The 25,793-nt window shown below is 43.4% G+C and overlaps 1 protein-coding gene across 3 annotated transcripts in view; it reads right to left on the bottom strand.

Moving 5' to 3' along the window:
* The window catches only part of bmpr1ba (bone morphogenetic protein receptor, type IBa), a 110,070-nt gene extending 99,238 nt beyond the window's left edge, over positions 1-10,832 (bottom strand). For 2 of the 3 annotated variants that reach the window (XM_048602703.1, XM_048602723.1), the window contains exon 1: positions 10,152-10,601. In XM_048602703.1, the coding sequence (XP_048458660.1) occupies positions 10,152-10,224 (73 nt within the window). In that variant the 5' untranslated portion in view covers positions 10,225-10,601. Of the gene's footprint in view, positions 1-10,151; positions 10,602-10,754 lie in introns of those variants that run through there. The other variant, XM_048602694.1, reaches the window with a different exon arrangement.
* Positions 10,833-25,793: the final 14,961 nt, after the last annotated feature.

Raw genomic sequence — 25,793 nt, 5'->3', positions numbered from 1 at the left:
TGTTCCCACACTGTCGGGATTCTACGATCTATAACAGCAGAGGAGCAGCTAAAACAGTTCAAAGTGAGGAGCATGCGCTGCTTAGAGGGGAAAGTACCTCGGCTATGTTTGTTACGTTACAAGTGACTATACTTCAAAAATACTTCAGTGGCTGTAAATCACTCTGTGACATCCTAAGGTTGTGAGAGGCACTGTGTAACTGGGTGACTTCTCAGCCTTGCTTAAAATAACTCTTGTAGATTGGGATGACTCTGGATATGTAGCTGGAAAACTAATCACCACCTTGCCAGGCTCACACTTCTTGCTGTCTCATTTTCCTTATAGACAGGAGTCTTCCTCCACCGTTCTGTGGCTGTACACCATACACTATTGTGCTGTACCTATGAGAAATTGTTCTCTTGCGTTTCACTTCTCGCTCTCTACCTCACCTTGAGGTGACGCCTTCCCAACTGGAAACAGTCTGCCTGCATTCAGACAACAATCAGCATCTGAAAGGGTTTCAGATCTACATTGAAACATTCAGAGTAATTATATTTGTATGTATATAGCTGACAGTACCATTCCCTGTAAGCTGCTTGACTGCCAGGAAACCCCATGCATGCACGGTCATCTTCAGCTGTGTAACTTCTGCTTCCAATTAAATATAGCGTGCCAGAACTCAGAAATCCGAACAGGAAAAGAGTAAAGTAAGGAAACATTGGCTTTCAGGACAGCCAGTTAATGAACAATCAAAGCAATGCAGGTGTGAAGATCTGAAGTAACAATTGAAAGGGCTCTGAGAACACTCGAGAACTGTTTGGGTAGTAATGGTGTGCAGCGATATGGACAAAAGGCAGGAGATTGGTACTAAATAATATAACCGGTGTAGGCACGTTGAGGGGAATGACCATAGTAGTTGTGATTCTGCTGGAGAAACTCAGCAGGTCTGGCAGTATCCATGGTAAGAGAAACAGAGTTAGTGTTTTGAGTCTTCTTTGGAAGAAGCATTATTCCATGGAAGGGGCAGCACGGTGGTTAGCACTGTTGCCTCACAGCACCAGGGACCCGGGTTCAATTCCAGCCTCAGGCGACTATCTGTGCAGAGATTGCACATTCTCCCTGTGTCTGCGTGGGTTTCCTCTGGGTGTTCCGGTTTCCTCCTACAGTCCAAAGATGTGCAGATTAGGTGGATTGTCCATGCTAAATTGCCCATCGTGTTCAGGGATGTGTAGATTAGGTGGGTTATAGGGGTATTGGTCTGGATGGGATCCTCCAAGGGTCAGTGTGGACGTGTTGGGCCGTTGGGCTTGTTTCCACACTGTAGGGATTCTATGATTCAACAAAGTGCATGAATGGACTGCATCTCTGACTCATTTCTTATTTTGATCAGAACTCCTAAATCACAATTCAAGGTAAAAGTTTGAATAAAAACTGAAAGAACCGCGGATGCTGTAAATCAGGAACAGAAACAGAAGTTGCTGGAAAAGCTCAGCGGGTCTGGCCGCATCGGTGAAGAAAAAAAATCAGAGTTAATGTTTTGGGTCCGCTGACCCTTCCTCTGAGGAAGGGTCACCAGACCCAAAACATTAACTCTGATTTTTTTTCTTCACCGATGCGGCCAGACCCGCTGACCTTTTCCAGCAACTTCTGTTTCTGTTCAAGGTAAAAGTTTGATCAGGGAAGGATTCACCCAGCAAATGGATGTTCGGTCTACTTTGTCACTTAAGTTACACAAGTGATGGGTGTACTGGCCTTTTTGAACTGACCTAAGTCCCTGAGTGAGAATATCTGTTGGAAACTCGTGTTAATGCATTGGGTTTGCTTTGGGTGGGATGGTGTGGAGTTCGTTAAATGAAGAACTAAACACTGAGGCAGTTTGGGCAAAGATTTGCACCAGAAGCTGATGTTATGTCACTTGGCAATGCAAGTTTACAGGAAATTCTTGAAGATAAAAGGCTCCCAGCTAAATTGGTGACTGTATAGCACAAGTTAACTCAGACACAAAAATCATTTCACAAAGAAGCAGTCATGGGTGTTGTCCTTGGGCTAGACTAAATGACATTCTTAGTTCAGAGGATGCTTTAATCTGACATCTTACCCACACCATGCCCATGGTAGATGCCCTCAATAATGCTACTGCCCACCTGACATGGTCCATTTCCTTACATGCCTCTTTGATAAAGGTAAAAAGCAACATTAATACTTCCAAATGCTTCTAAAAGTTTATATTTTTATTGGAACCAGGTTGAACTGTTGTTCAATGCAAATGTCCTGAATACTTGGCACGACAACAGAAATTCATGAATGTAAATTTTTAAAAGGCATATTTTTAAGGTGAGAAGAGAAAAATTTTAAAAAGACATGAGAGGCAATTTTTGTTTTAAACACAGAGTGGTTCATGTGTGGAGTGAACTGACAGAGGAAGTGGTGGATGCGGGTACAGTTACAATGGTTATAAGACATTTTGATAAGCACATGAATAAGAAATGTTTGGAAGGATATGGGCCAGGAGCAGGTAGGTGGGACTAGTTTAGTTTGGGATTATGGTCGGCATGGACTGGTTGGACCGAATGGTCTGTTTCTGTGCTATATGACTCTATGGCTCTAAATGAAAGCCAGAGAGGATGGGTGTGGAAATGGGCATGTTGCTTTCATTGTTGACTCTCCCTATCCTTGGGGGTCACACATTTCTGCCCTCAGGTCTGGACAGGCCTAATTTTTGAGCCTCAAATCTTCAAGTAAATGGGCTAGGTCGTCCTATGAGATAGTGGGACCTGAAGAGTAGGAATTGATCCCTTTTCTTTCCTTCTCTCCTTTTACTCTGCCTCATTGTTAAGACATTGAGCCTCAGAACTGTGATGCAGCTTGATGGATAAATTGTTGCCGTTCTGAAAACATGGTCCTCCAAATCGTGAATATCAATTTCAAAGAGAGCTTCAGAATGTCTTTGAAACACTTTCTTTGCCCTCCCCTGGAACGCTAGTCATTTGAGAATTGAGAAAACAGGCTCTGTCGACAGAAAAGGTTGTTACCTATGATGACACAGTGTCTAATCCATCAAAGCTGATTTTGTCGGAGCTTTGCCCGAGTGTTTGTGAACTTGTAAAATTAATTATCTGCTAACAGTTTCGTCAAAAGAAAGCCTGTTTATACAAGGTCGGCAATTAACACCTTGTATAAACCAGAATTAAACAAATTGTGTTTGGCTCATCTGCACGTGTGAATTTATTTGCCCATGGTCGAACTGTTTAAAATTGATTTAATATTAACTGTAAAAGACTAATCTGCTTTATTTGATAATTGCAGTTTTGTTGGACACAGTGGTAAATAGTAACTAGAATACTTGTGGCTTTGGTACCTGTGTACAGAGATTAATGGGTCGCAATTTATCCCCTTGGATGATATACCACATGGTTTCAGCTCAATTAAACAAGTTTGGGGCTGTACTTTCCCATTGAAGTCAATACCAGACTGGTTGGGAACTCAGTTTTATATGCCATTGGAGATTGGGTGCAATCTTCCCAGGGAGGTTCAATTAAGGGGCCATTCGTTGAACCAGGGTGATCAGAGGATGTGGGAAGACTGAAGTGACGAATGACTAGCAGATGCACAAAAAACACTGTAAATGGAGATGAAGGAGGCACCATAGTCCTCCCAGGCCAGAGGGCTGCTCTCTGATTAAAGAGAGGTGATGGTTTAACCTGAGGATCACCGCACCTCGGGAGAGGTTGAGAAGGAAAATCCCTCACAGCAACCTCAGGCAGTCTAGGAATTGAACCCACACTGTTGGCATCACAAACCAGCTGTTCAGCCAACTGAGCTAAACTGCACCATGCCACTGATGAGACAGCCAGCACATTGCTCACACCTGGCTCTAGCCAGTGGATCCTCCTACAGTCGACAAGCAAATAGTACAACTATTTCCCTATGGGTGTCCAGAGGTCATCACTTTTCTCTCCATTTTGCCTCTTTGAGTGGCTACTCCAATGATGCTTTGACACCTCCCTCAACCCCCACCCAGTTTGCTCTCACCATTCAGGAGTTGATGAGCTGATGTGACAATGGCAATGGTAGAAACGCCCATTAATTATATTAGTTCACCTCCCAATGTTGCCTGCATGCACATTTCAAGACTGGGAAACACACAGTTACGTGGGAAGGACTGATCCTGAGTTTACATTTCCAAATTTTCTCAGCCTCTCCATCACCCAAACCTATCCCGAGGAGCTGGGAAAATTAGTAACTGGCTACGAATGAGAATGCAAGTGAGTCGGACACTAGTTCCCGGGGTTTTGGTTTGGAATTTAACAAGTTCTCAATAGGAAATGCCTCAATCACAGCAGACACACAACTACAAATACATTCTGAAAGTATTTATCTCTCTAAGCAGGTAGCGATCAATGATTGGTATATCGATTACTCAGTGAGTAACCCTCCTATTGTTGAATCAGAGGCTCAGGGATTCAAATGTTGCTGAATTGGATACTTTTTCTTTCACCTCAGGAAGTGGCTATCACTGACACCATTTGTTGCCTTTGATCTCGATCAGGGTGGCTTGTTAGGGCCATTTCAGAGGGCAGTCAGAAGTTAACCCATGGGTTTGGAGTCACATATGGGCCAGACCAGCTAAGGGATGGTAGATTTCCTTCCCTAAAGGGCAGGGATAAACTAACTGGCAATGATTTCAAGCTCACCATTATGGAATCTGACTACCGATGTATTCACTGAATTGAAATTCCACTGGTACCCGTGGGGTTTGATCCTACTGTCCCAGTTCATCAGGCCAATCACAAACCCACTGACATTAACGTTATGCCACTACCACTTCAACAAGCAACACTTAGTCACAGTCTTAGGATAAGTGGCGGTAGATAAAGAGGAATTACTCATCTCACGGGGCCGTGAATCTTCGTATTTCACTACGCCAGAATGCAATGGATAATGGAACACTGAGTGAATTTGAGGAGAAGGTAGATTTTTAATCAGTACCTGGTTGAAGGGTTATGGAGAGCGGGCAGGAATGAGATGGGATCAGACATAGTTGTGTTAAATCATGGAGCAGGCTCGAGGGGCTGAATGGCCCACTCCTGCTCCTAATTCTTATATGCTTATATACCCCAACACTTCATCCTTGCTGGCCCATCTTCTGTTGCCAGTTACAGTTCTTCAAGAGCTATCTTTTCTGTCTTTATTTGGCCAATTACTATACCCTTTGCCCCTTGAATGGTTAGAATATCATGGAACGGGTTCCAGGAGCTACAGACAGATGAGGACCGGACACTTTACCAGTGCAAACTAGTAACATTTTTTACTGATTAAACTACATACAGAAACATAGCACAGCAAGATTTCACAGGTAAATTCTTCCATCAAGTCCCAGCCCAACACAATCAGGCATCGTCTAACATTATTAATATTAGCAGTCTCGCCATTAGACTATAACTCTAATCGCACAGACGATATGTGCCATTGTCTGCTTTATTGCTCCCACTGTATAATCCATTACAGTCAGAAGTCACATGACTCCAGGTTACAGTCCAACAGGTTTATTTGAAATCACAAGCTTTCAAAGCGCTGCTCCTTTGTCAGGTGAAGTGAATGGCCACTTCACGTGATGAAGGAGCAGTGTTTTGAAAGCTTGTGTTTTCAAATAAACCTGTTGGCTATATCTTGGTGCTGTGTGACTCCTGACCTTGTCCACCCCAGTCCAACACCGGCACCTCCACATCATAACCCATTACAGACCTTTCCTCCCCTTCCCCTACCTCCCCCTCTCTCTATTGCACCCTTGTTATCCGAGAGTTGCTAATCTTGGCTCACATCCCCAACTCATAATATCACTTATGGACAAGGAAAAGCCTCAAGTCCCAGGGATAGCCTCAGCTGGAATGAGGACTGAAGCCACACTCTCAGTGTTTATTAAGCATATGGCTCTGGCCAACTGAACTAACCTGCCCTCCCCACACTTCTGCATTTACTTCAAATTGATATGTACCCATTAGATCCTACAAAGCAATGTAAGGCCATCTGATTTTCACCCTTGCAGATACTGCTTAGCTTCTCAGGCAGTATCTGCGAGAATGAAATGAGATGACCTTTCATTGCTTTGTAGTTTTAGAGGTGTGGGAATGCTAAGCATATCCAATGCATTCTACTCACCTTTCAGATTCCCAGCACCTTGCTCTCGGGTTCAGGAAAGTGACAGTGCAGTGCTCCCTCGGTGCTGTCCTGGGAGAGTCAGCTGCTAGTGCCCCAGCTTGAGCCGATAACCTTCTGGCCCAGAGGCTGCTCACGAGCTGTAACTCTAGTTGAGAACTCAATTAGCAGCGTCACAGAAACACAATTTAAAGGAACATCTTGACGCACAGTCAAAGAAAGAGCAGCTTCACTCCTTGCACTCTTTAACAGCTGCAAGGCCATTTACAAGTGGGAGACAAAGTTAGACGGCTGGGCCGGTATCCAAAGGTAACAACAGATACTTATATCTGCAACAACTCTCATAACTGAAGTAAACTCCACTTCATTCCTTTCAAAGACTTTTTCTTAAAAAAGAGAAAATAACATCTAAATACTCCGCTTCAACAACAACAAATAACATGGATTTTTATAGGGCCGATGTGGTGGAAAAGTCCTGAAGTATTTCACAGAAGAATTTCACATGAACATAAAAATTAGGAGCAGGAGCAGGCTACTTGGCCCATCGAGACTGCTCCATCTCTGAATAGGATTGTGACTCATCTAACTTCAAAATTAACTACTGTGAATTTATAAGTGCTATCTCAAGCTAGAGACCTTCAGTGACATTATTTATCCCATTAATAGGATTGAAAAGGGACACAAAATTTTCAGCCTCCTTCTTGTTAGGATTCCACTCCTGTGGATGGAAATGTTGCGCAATTAAAGACTTAAAGACAGAACATTGTGCATGTTGCAAAAAGTTGGCTGCACATGAGCACACTGCTGCAGGTACTTAAAGACGATAGCAGAGTTAGCAGTGAATTTCAACCATATGCAGACATTGCCATTGGCACCAATGCAGGGTTTTACTTTGTGCCTGTAAGAGGTACCACTATGTTTTTGCCATACATGTTTCCTTTTAACTCATAGCACAATGTCAAGTTTCACTGTCACTCTAGGGATACCGCCTAATCTTTTTTTGTGCACTGGATTAGCATCCAATTTCTAGGGGTGCAGACAGTGAGAATTCCAACTACACAGTAATGAAAAAATGCTTGGGAAAAAAACACCTACAATAACAACTTATATTTGTTTTGCATCTTTCACCATAAGAAATAGGAGTCAGAGTAGGCCATTTGGCGCCTCAATCTTGCTCCATCATTCAAGCAGATCACAGCTGATCTGGCATCCCTCATGTTCACTTTCCTGCCCTTTCCCCGTAACTCCCGATTCCCCGACTGATCAACAATATATCGATCTCGGCCTTAAATATACACAAGGACTCTGTCCCTACAGTGGCAATGAGTTCTAAAGACTCGCAACCCTCTGAGAGAAGAAATTCCTCCTCATCTCAGTCTTAAGTTAACGTAATAAAACATTTCCCAGCACTTTGCAGGAGTACCGTGACATGGAGCTGCACAAGATAGTGGTTCAGTGGTTAGCACTGCAGCCTCACAGCGCCAGGGACCCAGGTTCGATCCCAGCCTCGGGTGACTGTCTGTGTGGAGTTTGCACATTCTCCCCGTGTCTGCGTGGGTTTCCTCCTGCATTCCAAAGATGTGTAGGTTTGGTGGCTTGGCTATGGGAATTGTCGCATAGTGTCCAGGGATGTCAGGTTAGGTGTGTTAGCCATGGGAAATGTAGGGTTACAGGGAAAGGGTATGGGGATAGGTCTGGGTGAGATGCTCTGAGGGTCGGTGTGGACTTGTTGGGCCAAATGGCCTGTTTTCACGCTGTAGGGATTCTATGGAAGATAATGTGAGCACAGATGATCAAAAGTTGGGTCAAAGATGTAGGATTTGAAAAGTGTGTTAAAGGAGGAGAGAGCATTGCAGGCTTTGGGCCTAGGCAGTTGAACACACAAGTCACCTTCAATGGAGCAATTATAATTGAGGCCAGAATTAGAGGATCTTGGGAGGTTTGTAGGGCAGATTACAAGATAAGGAGGTGGCAAGACCATGGAGCAAGGTAAAAACAAAGACAAGAATTTTGAAATCAGTTGAGCCAACGTAGGCCAGCAAGCACAGGGATGACAGGGGAAAGAGGATTGCATGACTTGAGACAGGGACAGCTGAAATTTGGGACCTCTAGGTTATAAAACACGGGAGGTCAGCCAGAAATTGTCACATTTACAGGTAATGAAGGCAAGTCAAACCGTCTTTTAAAAATTTCAATACTTTTTATTGTCAATCAAAACTTTTATTTTTTAAAATGCATACAGACAAGGGCAAGGTGACTCATCTGTGATTCTAACAACGTTCTGAACCTTTAAGATTTCAGAAACCCGAGACAAATCAGACAAGGCGAGCAGAAGAATTCACACATTCGTCTTTCCCCCCCTTTCTCCACATCTGTGTGAAACACCGTACAGAATCGCCATCCACAACCTTCAATTGAGAACTGTCCCCTCACACTGAAACTATCATTTTTAAGTGAACACCGTTTTAACGTTAGTCAGAAGAGGCTTGTATGTGTTATTCAAATTCACTGAAAAATCTCACTAAAGGAAATGCTCAAATAAAAATGGCTCATGCTGATTTTATTTAAAAGTGGATTTCAGAATATATGCAACTTGTTAAAACGTTCTCCTAGCTTTAGAAACAGATCCACGGAAATTGTTTCTCTGCAAGGTTAAAACATGATATGTAGGGTTTCACACCATTTGAGTGTCTCCTCTCTCTCTACTCCCTTTCGTGGATTTTTAAGAGCAGTTGTTATCTTGTGACAGAGCACACAGTCTAATTCAAACCCAGCAGCAAGTTGCTATGGAAAATCAGCACAGTTAGCAACTGAAGGAAGAGCTTAACTGGAGCAACTTCCCCTTGCTGAGGATCTGTGAAATCTTTTCCACCACTCTGGAATCATTTCCTCCTTGCCATCCCACCAGGAATCCACGTTCCCTCGTCAGCGAGTTCCCCTGAGATCTGGCACTCACCATGTGAAAAATCGTTTTGCATATCATATGAATATATTGATGATCTGCCTCACAGTCTGGAAATACAGTTTAATTTTTATTTCAATAGATACAGCATGGACTGTCAACTCAAACAATTGGTATCATCACACACAGATGTTGCCATTGATGTGCATAGTTATTATAATCCTACATTCTGCACATTGCAAAATGAAAACAACACAGAACTCAGCCAAAATCTGGATTGCAATCTACAAATGACCCATTCCAAAGTGCTTGCAGCCTAATTGCTTGCTTTCACCATCACAGTGACTGTGATAAGATTGCACAGTCTACAGCATATCACTCAGCAAGGCACACCAGTGTGACGCATTGTACAGCAAGATGCAGTTCAATTTTAGACAAAAATAGAAAAACAATACAGTGAGTCAAACTGCACCAGTCACTATTTAACGGAACTAGAGACTTCGACATGTCAGATACCAATACAATCCATGCCGCACAAAATACTTTTACTAGACATTGATGCTCCCTTTACTGTGTCCAGGTATTATTTTAAGACTAGTGCCAGGTTTTATTGTGCCTTTTTACAAACACAAACTCTCCTGCTGAGGAAAAAAAAAATGATTAAAAGAGACACTGTGAGCAACATAGGTTTTTGCTTTCACTTGCATATCAGTTCTTCGTTACATCTTGAACATAGCCACGTTCAGTATTCATTTGAAAGGAAAATGGCAAAGACACCCAGAAACAGAACCAAATGAACAATCATTCATGAGATTTACTAGAACACTTGCCTTTTAAGTGTTTGCTTTCGCTGTTGTGTTGGAAGAAGTTTAAAACCCCAGTCTAGTAAAAGTGAATTGTACAATATCTGATGGAAAATAATTTCGTAAGATTGATTAAATTAACCTGAAAACCATCAAAAATGAACGATTCACAATAAAACTGAGGGTAGCTTTTCTATGCCAGGAGAACGTGGACATTGCTATTGAAATCTCAGAATGATCAAACAGCAAAACAGCCTGGAAACAAAATGCTGCAACTTCACTATTGGAGTATGACTGTTGTATTAGCTTACCTTCAATCTGTAGGGATAACAGCACGAGCATCGAAACAGGAATCTGCCAACTTGGATTTGCAAGCCAAACCATCACCTTTGAACACGGAGACCCTGGGTAGTGAGTTCCTCCTGCTTCCCTTTAGCTAGTTTCAGTGTTGTAGTTCAGTTCAGTTAAACAGTTTTTCCAGCTCTGTGACAGGCCTGTGGTGGGAATGTGAAAGACAGGGCTGTTATAAACTGGCTCTGTCACCAGTTAGAACTCAGTTGGTCACCTCAGGGTGAGGACAAGAGAAAGGGCACCTAGGATCTGACACAGGAATGGATTACGCTGACAGGAATATGGACTGCACCATTCTTAGATGAAACCAAGTCTCTCCCCTCCACCCCCAACCTCAGTGGCATTTCATGAGTTGACCTGTGGGGCAGAGAGAAGCTTGAGCAGAATCCAATTCAATGAGGTGCCTTGAAGCTGTCAGCTACAGCAAAGGCAAAACTTTTTTAAAAGTCCAAAAGCAGTAAAGTTCCCACTCCACTCCAGTCCTGCTAAGAGATTCCAGGTCACCCATGGTTTTGTCCTCCAAGATAAATCTGAGTGAACCTCCCACTGAAAAACTCTATTACGTTGTTACAAACAAAACAGTCCCTGCGCTTTGATTAGCCCATCAGCCTTTCCCTCTGCTCTCCAAATGCCGCCAAGTTGATGTCAAGACAAATAAAAGGTGGAATAAAGCGGGACGGAGGGAGGGCTAGGAAAGGGAGGAGGGGAATACAGTGTGGGAGTATAGACAAAGGGGGAATGGGGGCATAGAGGATTTGCAGGGAGTGCAGGAGGGGAAATGAGGGAAGAAAGGAGCGCAGGGAGGGAGGGAGGGAGGGACGGGAAGAGTGGCAGGGGGAACGAGCAGGAGGAACATAGGATAAGACAGGAAAAGGAGAGGGAAGGGAGAATGGAGAGGGGTAGGGAAGGAGGGAAAGGGTGGAGAGCACAAGGGAGAGAAAGAGGAAAGGTAGGAAAGGGAGGAAGGGACTTAGAAAGGGAATAGAAGAGGAAAACGAGTGGGGGGAGGGAAGGAGGGAAAGGAAGGAGAGAAGACAGGGTAAAGGGAGGAAAGGAATGAGAGAAAGAGAGACAAGAGAGAAACAGAAAATGAGAGGGGAAGTATATAAGAGAGAAGGAAAGAGGGAATGGGGGAGGGAGAGAGAGAGAGTTAAAGCAGGGAAGGAAAGAGGAGAAAGACAGAAATTCTGTGACTTGCCTGGAGCACCGGTACAAATGATGTTCTCTCTCACTGGTGCTGCTTGCTATGCAGGGCTGCTTGTCACTGCTGATTTTCTCTCAGGCACGGATTACATGTGATAAGGTCTGACCTTATTTAAGTATTCACACATTTAGGCCCCTCATAGTGAGCAGCTGAACACAAAAAGCCCCTCAGATGTTCAGGGCATCAATCAGCTTCACAGTAGGTTGCCTGCCAAACCCTGCCATTAAACTCAGGGGGAAGAGAAAGAGAGAGAGAGAGAAAGGGGCGGCTTTCAGTCTGAGGCGGACTTAATAACGTCTAACAAAACTGGCCACGGTCCCTCAAAATTCAATTGTCTTCTCTCTCTTTCAAAATGCTTGCCACTAATAGCAGTTAGATACATAATGGCCTCTTCCATTCATTGTCACAGAATTCTCTTCAAAGTTTAAATTCCTAGACCTGTGGTTGCATTTTTTTGCATTAAAAAATAAACCAGAAGTAACAGCCCATCCATAATCATGTTAAATCCTTCTTTTTTTTGTGTGTGTGTGTGTTTTAACACATGCCCTACAGCCTGGCTTCTCTCCTTGGACTCACACTGCCTTTCTGCACCAGAACAGCAGCAGCTTAGGCAAATTATTTAAACAATTTCTCCAGTTGCTGCACAAAGGATAGTTAAAACAAACAATGTTTTGGGGAAAAGCAAACGGGCGGCAATGAGTGACAGAGCGTAGAGAAAACACAGCCCAGCTGAAAGTGTGAACTTTAAATAAACAGGAGAGAGGTGTGTGTACTTCCTTGTAGGAAAGATCCCTGCAGGTAAAACAAGTAAATTTCTCCCCCTACCTCTCTCAGCTGCAGCTGCCACATACATCATTTCTCAGTGAGAAAACTGGACATCATAACGTGCAAAGTAATGGCCTTACTCCTCACTTTCTCTGCAACCTCCTGTACCCCTGCATCCCTTTGAAACTTCTGCACTCCTCCAATTCCAACCTCTTGAGCATTTCCCAATTTGAACTGCTCTGTCATTTATAGCCATGCACTCAGAGATCTTGGACCTTAAGCTCCTCCTTAAACCACTTTGCTTCTCTAAATACTCCCCACCCCCAACCCCCTTTAAGCTGTTCTTTAGAATGTTGAATGAGATACCAGATGGAGAAAGTCACAGAGGTACAATGGTTGCAATAACAAGAATGTGCATTTCTTTCATTTGTACATGAGATCTGGGCATCAGTGACAAGATCAGTTTAACCGATGATTCCCGAGACAGTAATGTCACTATAGAAAATGTCCTGAACACGGAGGTGGAATTAAAAATAATCGTTTGAGTGATTCTTAGCTATTCTCTTACTTATGGAGCTGAGTTGGATGTTGTACATTAAACACCTTACCACTACAGTTCTGATGAAAAGTGGTCAAGGTTACTGGTTATTGTTGAAAGCCAAAGAAGTGTGACATTGGGCGAGGAGACAAATGGTATGATTGAATAAGCTAGTGACTCTCACTGTACTCCTTGTAAATCAAGAATAGTTACTTGAGTGGAACAACTTGGTGAGGAAGGGAATGGACTCTCAGAAGTCATCATGGATCCAGAGAGGGGGAAAACTCATTGGGGAGCAGTTTTGGTTGCCTTATTAAAGGAAAGATATTATTTTGTCAGAGAAGGTTCACTTGGATGATCCCTGGAATGGAGGGATTGTCTTATGAGTAAAGTCTAACCAGGTTGGGACTCTACTCACTGCAGTTTGGAAGAATGAGAGCTGATCTCACTGAAACATACAGGATTCTTGAGGGGCTTAACCGGATAAATGCTGAGAGGGTGTTTTCCCTCATGGGAGAGTCTAGGATCAGAGGGCATACTCTCAGAATAAAGGGGTGCCAATTTAAGACTGAGATAAGGATAAATTCCTCCCTCAGAGGTTTAAGTATTTGGAACTCCCTGCCACAGAGAGTCCTTGTGTATATTCAAAGCTAAGATTTATACGTTCTTGGTCAGTCAAGGAATCAAGCATTATGGGGAAAGGGCAGGAAAGTGGATGTGAGGAATGTCAGATCAGCCATGATCCTATTGAATAGTACAGCAGCCTCGAGAGGCCGAATGGCCTACCCCTGTTCCTATTTCTTATGGACTTATTATGGACTGTTAAAAACAAAGACAAGTCCATTACATCGTGACTTTCTTTGTTGTACTTGTACACCTGAAACTTGGTGCCTGCATAAGCAATTAGCTGTGAAGGTCATCTGTCATGTTTCACACTTGCTAAGGATTTGCAATGTTCTACCGTTTGGACTGAAGATGACCCAACTTGCCTGTAAGCTATCCACATCCAGATGTGAGATGATGTAATCATCATTTACCTTATTTTATTGTCAGCAATCAGGGAAGGAAAACTGCTGGATCTTATGTTGCAAGAGAGTGTAAATTACAGTTGATTGAAATTTTAGGTGATTGAAATGATTAGCTTCTAAGCACAAACTCACCATCACTTAGACCTTAAGGATCTCAATTGAAACAGATTTTTAAAAAAACAATCCAAAAAAAAACAGAGAGTATGAAAAATGAAATTAGAGAGGCCTGTCTCATGGTGGGTAGGGTCTACTACTTTGAGTCAGAGTCATAGATATGTACATCATGGAAACAAACCCTTAGATCCAATTCGTCCATGCCAGATATCCTAAATTAATCTAGTCCCATTTACTAGCATTTGGCCCATATCCCTCTAAACCGTTCCTTTCAGTATACACATGCCTTTTAAATGTTGTAATTGTACCAGCCTCCACTGCTTCCTCTGGCAGTTAATCCCATACACACATCACCCTCTGCATGAAAACGTTGCCCCTTAGGTCCCTTTTAAATCTTTTCCCTCTCACCTTAAACTTATGCCATCTAGTTTTGGACTCCTCCACCCCTGGGGAAAAGACCTTGGCTATTCACCCTATCAATGCCCCTCAAGATTTTATAAACCTCTATAAGGTCACCCCTCAACCTCTGATGCTCCAGGAAAAATAGCCCCAGCCTACTCACTCTTTTCCTATAGCTCAAACCCTCCAACCCTGGCAATGTCCTGTCAATCTTTTCTGACCATTCTACAACCAGCTTAACATAAGAGAGGGCTCAGTCATGCCCTTTGAGCCTGCCTCAACAAGACATGGCCCATTACAGTGATACATAATTTCAGAGAATCCGCTGTGACACCACAGAGCAACAGAAAGCAGCCAAAGCGCTCTGCTAAACCCTTCTACTCAAGAGATGCCAACTGGAGGATAAATGTGTGCACTATCAATGCCAAAGCCCCAGCAAAAATTTGTGTTCCTCTTTGGGTTTAAGCTGGAATGATTGGGTCACCTCACAGGAGTCATTGAGTTTTTACAGTGTGTAGAGAACCTTTCTGCCCATCATGTCTGCACTGTTCATCAAACATCCATCCATTCTAATCCCATTCTCCAGCACACAGCCCATAGCCTTGCCTGCCATGGCATTTCATCTATATAATTCTTAAAAGTCTTGAGGGCTTCTACTTCTGCCAGCTTTGTAACCAGTGAGTTCCAAATACCCTCCAGCTGTCTTTTTTTCCTTCCTCAAATCTCCTCTAAACATCCTGCTCTTTGTCTTTAAACCTGTACCTTAAAACAAAGACACTTGGTTCTCTAGTTGGGATAATCTTTCTCCCTCTCTACCCTGTCCAGGCCTCTCAGAACTTTGTGCACCTCTACACGATGGAAGAGATATTCCTGGTGATAATAAAAATTAGTATGTCAACGGCCTTCTTCAAATCACTGTCACTGATTGCCATTCTGAATTTTGAGTATACTTTTTTACTCCTTGTTCATTACCCTGTGCTAGCACATCACTTTGCTGCAGCACCGGTTCCCATGTTCTGCTCGCACCGAAAAATATTATGTTAACTGCAAAAAACCAACGCAGCTTCTATCATCTGATCCTTAACACCCAAGATTTCCATGGACTAAAATGATTTTTTTAAAAAAAGGACAAATACTAACGTAAAATCCGTCCTGTAATCACCCAACCACAGGCCGATGCATGTTGTGAAACCCAGTGTGAGAAATACAAAACCCATCTGCATTGAAATCACTGTTTCATCCAAAAACAGTGGAAACAGACGACTAAGTCAGATTCAAAGCATCTGCTTCTCTTTTTTTATTCACACTTGAATGATAAGTTCACATATTGGGAGATAATGGGTTGCCTGTAGAATGTTCAGCTTGGAAAGAATAGAGGCAGACTCAGGAATACTCAAAAGATCCATATTTCAGTAACTTGCTTGGCAGAACAAAGACAGAAAAGAAAAGATATATGAATTAATGACAAAAGAAGCCGAAAATCTCTCTCTCCCTGTCTCTCTCAACCTTGAAGTTGGTGCCTGGTGAAAAAGCAACTTAGGCCAACAACCATTCACTGAAAACTCAAATTGTACAAACTTTGCCACCTCTCCAGGATACAATTAACAATAAACTAACTGGCCTCAATATTAAAATCTAACACTTCAAAGACTCTAAGGACTGTATGCTAAAACAAACTGTGTAGCCTATTCTGCCTTTCCCATATTCAGACAACTTTTCAAATTTGTTGCACACGTGTGCCTGTGTGTGTTTGATATTATACTTTTATTACTTTTTCAGGGTTATAGGTAATAACATTTCTGTTTCTTTAACTCAAGAAATTGTAGTAATTTGACTCCTTCATCTTGATCTAATTAATTACATTTTAGTTGTGTGATAGCTGTGTGCTAAAAAAAGAAGTAATTTTTTAAAAATGTATTCATTCTACATTGGTATTTATTGCCCATCCCTAATTGCCCAGAGGGCAGTTGAGAGTCAACCACATTGTTATGGGTCTGAGTTACATTTAGACCAGAATAGGTAAGGTTGGCAATTCCTTCCCTAAAGGACCAGATGGGTTTTTCCCCTGATAGTCAGCAATGGTCATCATTAGACTCTTAATCCCAGATTTTTTTAATTGAATTCTATTGAATGCAGGGTTACAGAGATGTGGTGGGTCTCGGTGGTCTTCAGAGGGTCAATGTTGACATGTTGGGCTGAATGGCCTGCCCTCACATTGTCAGGATTCTAATGTTTCTAACACCACAAGTCCACAATCCCAACCACTGGGTCTTCAGGCGAGGTCCCCAGATTATTACCTGGGTCTCGGGATTAACAGTCCACTGATAATACCACTAGGCCATCCCCACCCTGGGCATCTGTCTGTGTGAAGTTTGCATATTCTCCCTGTATCTGTGTGGGGTCTCCACCCACAATCCAAAAATGTGCAGGTTGGGGTGGAATGGCCATGCTAAATTGCCCATAATGTCCATGGATGTGCAGGCTGGGTGGATTAGCCGTGGGAAATGCAGGGTTACTGGGATAAGGTGGGTCTGGGTGGAATGGTCTTCAGAGGGTCAGTATAGACTTGTTGGGCTGAATGGCCTGCCTCCACACGATAGGGATTCTATGATTCTAACACCACCGGTCCACAATCCCAACCACTGCGTCTTCACGCTAGCAGCACATACATATGCCCAGTGAACCCACTTTTTAGGGGTATCCTGAGGCCTGGCAGGCAGTATCTAACGCACTCTTCTTTTACATTGACTTTACGTCAAATTTTTGTTTCAGTCAATTGGATTTTAGACACTGTTTTACTCTCAGTGGTTTCATTGGAAGGAAAGCCATGTCACGGAGAGAGAAGAGGCAGATGATGCGGAAAGGGTGAGATGAAGAGGGGTATAAGGAAGCTGGTGGAGTCCATCAACAATGGGATAGAACGATCAGGCCGAAAGGCCTACTCCATGCTGTAAATTCAGATGTAATTCTCAAATGACGGTGCATTATAAATAATGCACAATTGGGTGGGCAATCAGAAAAAATAATAATAACAGTGACAATTCCATTTCATAGATGTTAAGGTGCTACCAATAATGCTCATTGCACCCTTTCAGCCAGTGTGCAAACTAACTAGAGGGAACAGATAAAACTTTGTTTAACATGTTATTTATTGTGAACCCCACAAGTTTAAAGACATACACTTGGACTACTGCAAAAGACAGGGTGATCAATACATATTCAACACTGTACTGTTTGCCAAAAGGTGGAAAGCTTGCTTTTAAGAAGTGAGATTTTTAAAAATGCTTTCTGAAGATGTGACCATCACTGCCTAAGCCCATTCTTAAGTGGACCTGGAAAGGTGGGAGAGCCGCCTTCTTAAAAAGCCTCAGGCCACGGGGCTGTCCCTGAGTTAGCCACTGATAACTGCTCTAGCCTGTTGTAAATGGCAACAGATAACCTCTACGCAGGATTTTTCCAGTTACTAGCTTCCCTTCTGATTGATTGATTGATTTTATTGTCACATGTACCAAAACACAGTGAAAAGCTTTGTTTTTACGAGCGATACAGGCAAATCACAGCAAGCAAAGGATATACAGATCAAAAAGACCTAGAGGCATAAAGGTTACCTTGCAGGTCACATTATTTGAGGCTACAGTTCATTCAGCAGTCTGATAACAGTTGGAAAGAAGCTGTTCCTGAAGCTGCACGTGCATGTGTTCAGGCTTCTGTATCTTCTGCCTGATGGAAGAGGTCGTAGGAGGTCATTACCAGGGTGCAATGGATCTTTGATGATGTTGGCTGCCTTTCCGCAGCAGCAAGCGTGTAAATGGAGTCCATGGATGGAAGATTGACTTCAGTGATGGTCTGGGCTGTGCACACCACCTTCTGTAGTTTCTTACGGTCCTGGGCAGAGCAGTTGCCATACCAGGCCGTTATGCACCCAGACAGTATGGTTTCAATGGTGCATCTGTCAAAGTTGGTGAGGGTCCTCATGGACATTTCAAATTTCCTGAGCCGTCTGAGGAAGAAGAGGTGTTTTTGTGCCTTCTTGACTGTCTCATCTACATGGGAAGTCCAGGACAGGTCGCCAGTTATCGTAACTCAGAGGAACTTGATGCTCTCCACCCTCTCAACCTCAGTTCCGTTGTTATATTTGGGGGCGTATTCTCCTTGGCCATGCCTGGGTGATGCTGGAGAAAGGGAACTGGGTGCTGGACTGTATATTTGAGACTTTCTCCCATATTGAGCATCACAGAGTGTTGAAGTGTAATGCAGATTGCAGGAACCATATTCTGATTTCATGAAATAAATAGGCATAGAATGAGGCCATTCAGCCCACCAACCCTCTGCAGCTCAAATGAATGAGTTATCCAATTAATCTCACTCACTTTATAGCCCTGTAAATGTTACGTTTCAGGTACAGAAGGTTTCCAAATCTCTTTTGAAGTTACTTTTCGATCTGCCCCCATCACCCTTTCACACAGAATTTTCAAATTAAAACATCCAACTTACCTGGTGTTCCATTTTCTGTTGCTTATTAAAAACATTATTTTACTTCTGTGTATTAGTTGTTGTAGTAATAGTGCCCTATGAGACACTTGTCATATTTATTTTATACTGTTGCTCTGTTAGTGGAACAACATCATACCACTCCAACAGGCCAATGAGACAAAGATCTATCTGAGAAAGCATCCATCATGTTTCATTGAAGTTAGCTGCTAGTTGCAATTCATAGGAGAGGCAATGCAGGTATTTTTTGAAATTTTCAATCAAGTCAAACTTTCAGTTTACACAGCAGTGGTGTAAGACCACTCTATAAAAAGACTCACATTTCTCCTGTTTTCAATAAGCCCTGAACGTCTCAAAGAGCTTTATAATACGCAACAAAGTAGTTTAGAAGTGCTGTAACATGCGATATGCAGCAGCTAACCTGTGCCTAGAAAACTCCCAAAAAAAAAGCAGTGTGATAATGCCCAGATAATCTGTTTCTGTGATGCTGAGCGACAGTTAACTAGCAACCAGGAAATGTGCCATATCTATATATCTTTAGATTCAATCAGGGGATGTGGATGTTACTGCCTTTGAGAAGGTGATGATGAGCTGCCTTCATGAACAGCTGCAGAACATAGGTACACCCTCAGTGTTGTTAGGAAGGCAGTTCCAGAGATATACTTTAAACACATATATAAGTTCAGCACAGTCCGACAGGACCATAAGGCAGCTCTCTGATGAGACACAGAGACGACTGGTGGTGGTTTAACCTGAGGGTTAACAAACCTCAGGTGAGGGGAGAGGTGGAGAAGGAGTCTCTCATGGTAACCTCAGCTGGTGCAGGAGTTGAACCCACACATTGCAAACCAGCCATTGAGCTAACTGATCCCATATATTTACACTGTAGCCAGAATTCTTCATGGACTGCTGTATATGTAATTAGGTGAATGAGGATTGCCAGCTCTGGCAGTATCTCAAACTTTATCACGTGATGCCCTGTTGTGGCATTCCTGCTGTACTGCCATTCGTTTCCTGACACATCCGTCCCAACAGGCCACTGTACTCCTGCGCCAACTGGAAAACAGACTGACATTCCTATAATTCTTGACTGCCAGTCAAACAGCTGTCATTTAGCCATCCCTAAATACTTTTATAACTAACAAACAAAAAGTGAAAATTTATTTTTTGGAGCTTCAATTTCCACCCTACGCATGCTTCACGGCAGTACCCTGGAGATTAATTTGTAAAACTTGGAGACTCATGGGCAATCCTGGAGGATTGGCAACCATAGGGTGGAATGGGCGTCTCAATCTGCTCAAGAAAACTAAATTTTGATTTACCTGCCACGACAGACGATTTCAGGATCACTTAATTTCCCAATAACTCACTGGAAGGCCTGCTTAATGCTTGATTATCTGTTCCACGGCTGTTCATTGTCCCACTATCTGTCTCTGGGGACTGCTTAATGTCCCATTATCTACCTCCATCACAGCTGGTTATTTAAAGGGACTTTGTCATCTGGAAAAACTGTCACGCAAAGCAATTTTGAGGTTGGTAAACAGAGGAAACATAAGATTAGTGGGACGATTAAATCACAGCAACTGGCATTCCAGATTGATTAGCTGTGTTGCTTTGTTTCTCGATGTTGAATCAAATCAATCTGTCATAAAATAACCAGGTTCTGACTATGCAATAAACACTCTATCCAATATTTCACAATTTAAAATACTCACTCGTGCTGCTGTTACTTAAAAGAGGGACGGAAGAATACAGGACTTTCACTCGAATGATTTATATTGACAGTTTCGCCTCTGAAGTTGTTTGCTTGGAGGCACGATGTGTAACATCAGGGCAGCTTTAATCTGTTAATGCGAAACTCTGCGTTCTCAAGCACCCCTGTCTCTCTTCCCCTCTCTCCTTATAATGTGCTCACTTGCACTAGGGACTGGGCAAAGAAGGACGGACATAAGTGAAGGGAATTTCAGACGATGAACAAATCTTTTTGATTATATCTCTTAGGTCGAGTCCTGGATACTGATTCCAAGCGAGCTGCTTCCCAGAACTATGTTACAAAGAGGGTTAAAAGTGAGTAAATGTCAGAACAAATTCATCAGAAGAAAGGCAACCTTATTTTTTAGCAGAACGGTGAACTGACAATAACAAATCGGGGCTCCCACTCTAATTTATCTTTCAGATGGGGCCTTAAACTGAGGCACAGTCTGTTCTTTCAGGGAAAGGTGAAACATTGAACACAGAACATTGCACAACACAGCACGGAATAAGTACCAGAGCTTTTCCCTTGGTGTCCAGGCCAACATTTACACCTCAATCAACAACACTAAAAAAAATGATCTGCTCAGCATCACATTTTTGTGTGTGGGATTTTGCTGTGCACAAGTTTGCTCCTGTATTTCTCACAATAAAACAGTGATAACATTTCAGGAGTATCGCAGTGTAAAGTACTGAGGTGGTGAGAGGTGCTATACAAAGGCAAGTTCAATCCTTTTCAGACTTTCGCCAGCTTTGCAGTGTTTTGTGATAACAAGGTATAGAGCTGGATGAACACAGCAGGCCAAGCAGCATCAGAGGAGCAGGAAAGCTGACGTTTCAGGTCTAGACCCTTCTTGCAGTGTTTTGTGCTGTCTCATGCCTATCTGCTTGGCAGCTGTAGTCATTGTGATGAAGAAGCCAGGTGGACCTCACAGAATAGGAGTTCCCTGATTGGGGCTGTTAACCTGGTCCAATCAGGGAGCCCTGGCTGACAGATATAGACAGGAATGTCAGACATTCTGTTCACTGTGAAACCTGGCTCTGAGGGAGCTGGATCAGTGTCAAGGACTTTCCACGTGTAAATAAAGGATGACGTGGTGATGGGATACTGGCCTCTTTGGAGTTATTTCAGCACACACTCTGTTTGTCAGCACTTGCACATTTTTCTCGCACCACTGACATCAGTGTAATGGATTTTGACAGAGTAAATACACTGCTGGTACTTCTAAGGAAGAGCAAAACTACAGACCAAGATAGTCCTCAAGAAATCAAATGGGGAGTTCAGAGGATCTTTATCCAGTGACTGCAACAAATGTGGACTTGTTGTTAAATTACATGTTAGAAGTGAATAGGAGAGCACGTAGTTAAGTGGAAACCAGGCAAACTCATGGAGGAGAAGGTAATCAAAGATTAAGTTGGTGTAGTGAGGGGAAGCACCAGAGGATGCTTAAGTGAGACAGGAAGTCGGACAAGCCGCCATCAGTTCTGAGGAAGGGTCACCGGACCCGAAACGTTAACTCTGTTTCTTCCTTCACAGATGCTGCCAGACCTGCTGAGCTTTTCCAGCAACTTTGTTTTTGTTCAAGAAGTTATCATGGACTCGTTGAGCCAATTGGCCTATTTCAGTCCTGTTTGTTCTTGTAATTCTCTTAACTGGTATTGTCTGAGTGGCTGAATAATTCCAGCATTCCCTGTGTTTGTTGCAGGGAGAACTCATTCCGGCTCACATCTCATCTTCCAGACTTAGGGACTGCAATCAGTCAGAGTGCCTCTACATTTATCAGTGATATAGAAAATAGGAGTGGGCCATTCAGCCCTTAGAGCCTGCTCTGTAATCAAATATGGTCATTACTGATAACCTAACTCCGTGTCCTGTTCCCTCTTTCTCCTCCCCCCCACCCTATGATCCCTTTAGCCCCGAGAACAATATCTAACTCCTTCTTCAAAACATTCAATGTTTTGTTCTCAATTCTCTTTGTCAGAGAATTCCACAGGTTCCCCACTCTCTGGGTGGAAAAGGAAAGGCTGAAGCATTTGCAACAATCTTCATCCAGAATTGCCAAGTGGATGATCCATCTCAGTATCCTCCAGTGGTCCCCAGCATCACAGATGCCAGACTTCAGCTAAACAGATTCAGTCCATGTGATATCAAGAAACAGCTGGAGATACTGGATACTACAAAGTCTACTGGCCCTGACAACATTTTGACAATAGCACTGAACACTTGTGCTCCAGAATTAGCTGTGACCCGCAGCCAAATTGTTCCACTTACAACACTAGCATCTAACTAACAATATGGAAGATTACACAGGAATGCCCTATGCATAAGAAACAGGACAAATTCAACACAGCCATTTACTGCCTCATCACAATACTCTTTGTCATCAGCAAAGTGATGGAAGGGATTGTCAATACCACTTTCAGAAGGAACTTCCTCAGAAATGACGTGCTTACAGATGCAGGCTTGGGTTCAGCCAAAGCCTCATAGCTCTTGACCAAATTGCAGTGTTGGATTAAAAATGGACAACATGGCTGAACTCAGGAGGCAAAGTGAAAGTGCACACCCTTGACAACAACGCAGCTTTTCACCTCGAGAAAACTCATGTCAATGAGAATCAGGGAGAAAACTCCCCATTGGTTAGACTCATACCTTTCTTTTATTCATTCATGAGATGAGGGTTTCGCGAGACAGATCAGCATTTGTTATCCATCCCTAATTGCCCAGAGGGCAGTTTAAGAGTCAACCATATTGTTGTGAGTCTGGGATCACATGTAGGCCAGACCAGGAAGGATGGCAGTTTCCTTCACTAAAGGACATTAGTGAACCAGATGGGTTTTTCCAACAATCAACAATGGATTCACGGTCATCATTAGACTCTTAATTCCAGATTTGTATTGAATTCCAATTCCACCATCTGCATGGCAAGATTTGAACCGGGGTTCTCAGAATTTTATCTCGGTCTCTGGATTAATAATCCAGCGATAATGCCTCAAGGCCATCACATCTCCTGCACCACCAAAGATTGTGGTGCTGGAGTTCAATCATCCAGCCCCAGGAGATCTCCGCAGGTGTTCCTCAGGGGAATGTCCTAGGCCCAACCATTTTCAGTTGCTTCATCAATAACTGTCCCTCCACCATAAGGTCACAAGTGGAGATGTTTGCCAATTATTGCACAATGCTCAACACCATTTGCAACTCCTCGGAACCTGAAGCACTCTGTGCCCATGTGGAGCACAACCTGGACAACATCCAGGCTTTTGCTAATAAAAGCTAAGTAACTTTTGGGTCACACATATACTATACAATGACCATCTCAAAGAAGTCAGAATCATACCATCTCTATTTGTTATTCAATAGCATTACCATTGCTGATACTTTTACAATCAACATCTTGGGGGTTACCATTGAACAGAAAGTGAATTGGACCGACTATATAAATATTGTGGCTACAAAATCAGGTCAGAGGCTTGGAACCCTGAATCAAGTCAGTCCCTTCCTGTCTCCCCAATGCCTGTCCACCATCAAAAAGGCATATGTGGTGGCACAGGGTGTGATAGAATAGTCTGCATTTGTCTGGATTGGTGGAGCTCCAAAGCATTCCAAAAGCTCCACACTGTCAATAATACAGCAGCCTATTTGATTATCACCCCGTCCACCAACTTTAACACTCACTCTTTCCACCAACAATGCAGAGTGACAACAGTGCGTAGTAAAATGTACTGTAGAAACCAGCCAAGCCTTCCTCAACAGCACCTTCCAAATATACAGTCTCAACCATTGCAGGAAACACGACTACCATAAATCATCCACAAATCATCCTGACTTAGAAATATATCGCCATTCCTTCACTATCGTTGGATCAACATCCTGAAACTTTCTCCCTAACAGCATCATGGATTCATCTGTGTAATCTGCTGAGCTTTTCCAGCAACTTTGTTTTTGTATGGATTCATCTGTACCCAGTTGATTGCAATGATTCAAGAAGGCAGTTGATCATCGTCTTTTCAAGGCCAGTTATTTTGGGCTCCATAGCTAAGGAAGGATGTGCTCACCTTGGAGGGGGTCTAGAGGAAGTTTACAAGAATGATCCAAGGGATAAAGGGCTTGAGCTATGAGGAGCTGCTGAGGACTCTGAATTGCACTGAATGGAGTTTAGAAGGATGAGGGAGGGATCTGATTGAAACTTACAGGATACTGAGAGGTCTGGATAGAGCGGATGTGGAGAAGATTTTTCCACGAGTAGGAGAGATTAGGACCAAAGGGCCCAGCCTCAGAGTGAAGCGACAACCTTTTAGAACTGAGATGAGGAGGAATTCCTTCCGCCAGAGGGTGGTAAACCTGTGGAACTCATTGCCACAAAGGGCTGTGGATGCCAGGAAATCCAGATATGACCTCCACAAAGCCATCAGGGATGCAAAGAGGCAGTATTGGACCAAGTTAGAGGCCCAAACCTGCCAAACAGACTCCTGCCGCCTATGGCAAAGCCTAAACAACATTATGGGATACAAAATGAAGCAGTGCAAGATAGCAGACAAAGACCCATCCCTCCCTGACACGCTCAGTGCTTTCTAAGCTCGGTTTGAGCAGAATGCCAGCGGCGCGGTGACACCTGCCTCGAGAGCCCCGGACACTGCTGCGGAGGTCAGAATGGTTTTCCTGGGAGTCAACCCAAGGAAAGTGACCAGCCTGGACAGTGTCCCCAGCCGAACACTCAGTTCCTGTGCAGACCAACTGGCGGTGTTATTCACTGACATCTTCAACCTCTCCCTCCTACAAGCCAAAGGCCCCACCTGCTTCATGAAGACCACCATCATCCCCGTACCTAAGCAAACACATGCAGTGTGCCTTGATGACCACCACCCAGTGGCTCTGACCTCAATAATCATGAAGTGCTTCAAAAGGCTGGTCATGGCCCACATCACTTCCAGTCTCCCACCCCGCCTCGATCCCCTACAATTTGCCGACATAACAGGTCCACAGAGGATAGTATATCCCTGGCCCTGCATTCATCCCTGGAACATCTGGACAACAAAGACACCTACATCAGACTCCTGCTCATTAACACCAGCTCCACCTTCAACACCATAATCCCCTCCAGACTGATCTCAAAACTCTGTGACCTTGGTCTTGGCTCCGCCCTCTGCAACTAGATCAGTTTTCTGACCCACAGACCACAATCAGTGAGGATAGGTAACTGCACCTCTTCCACAATAACACTCAACACTGGAGCCCCCCAAGGAAAAGTCCTCAGCTCCCTACTGTACTCCCTGTACACCCATGACTGTGTTTCCAAATTCTGAATGAATGCCA

This window comes from Rhincodon typus, chromosome 1 (genome assembly GCF_021869965.1).
Source record: "Rhincodon typus isolate 14 chromosome 1, sRhiTyp1.1, whole genome shotgun sequence".
NCBI lineage: Eukaryota > Metazoa > Chordata > Chondrichthyes > Orectolobiformes > Rhincodontidae > Rhincodon > Rhincodon typus.
This window is presented reverse-complemented; position numbering and strand designations above follow the sequence as displayed.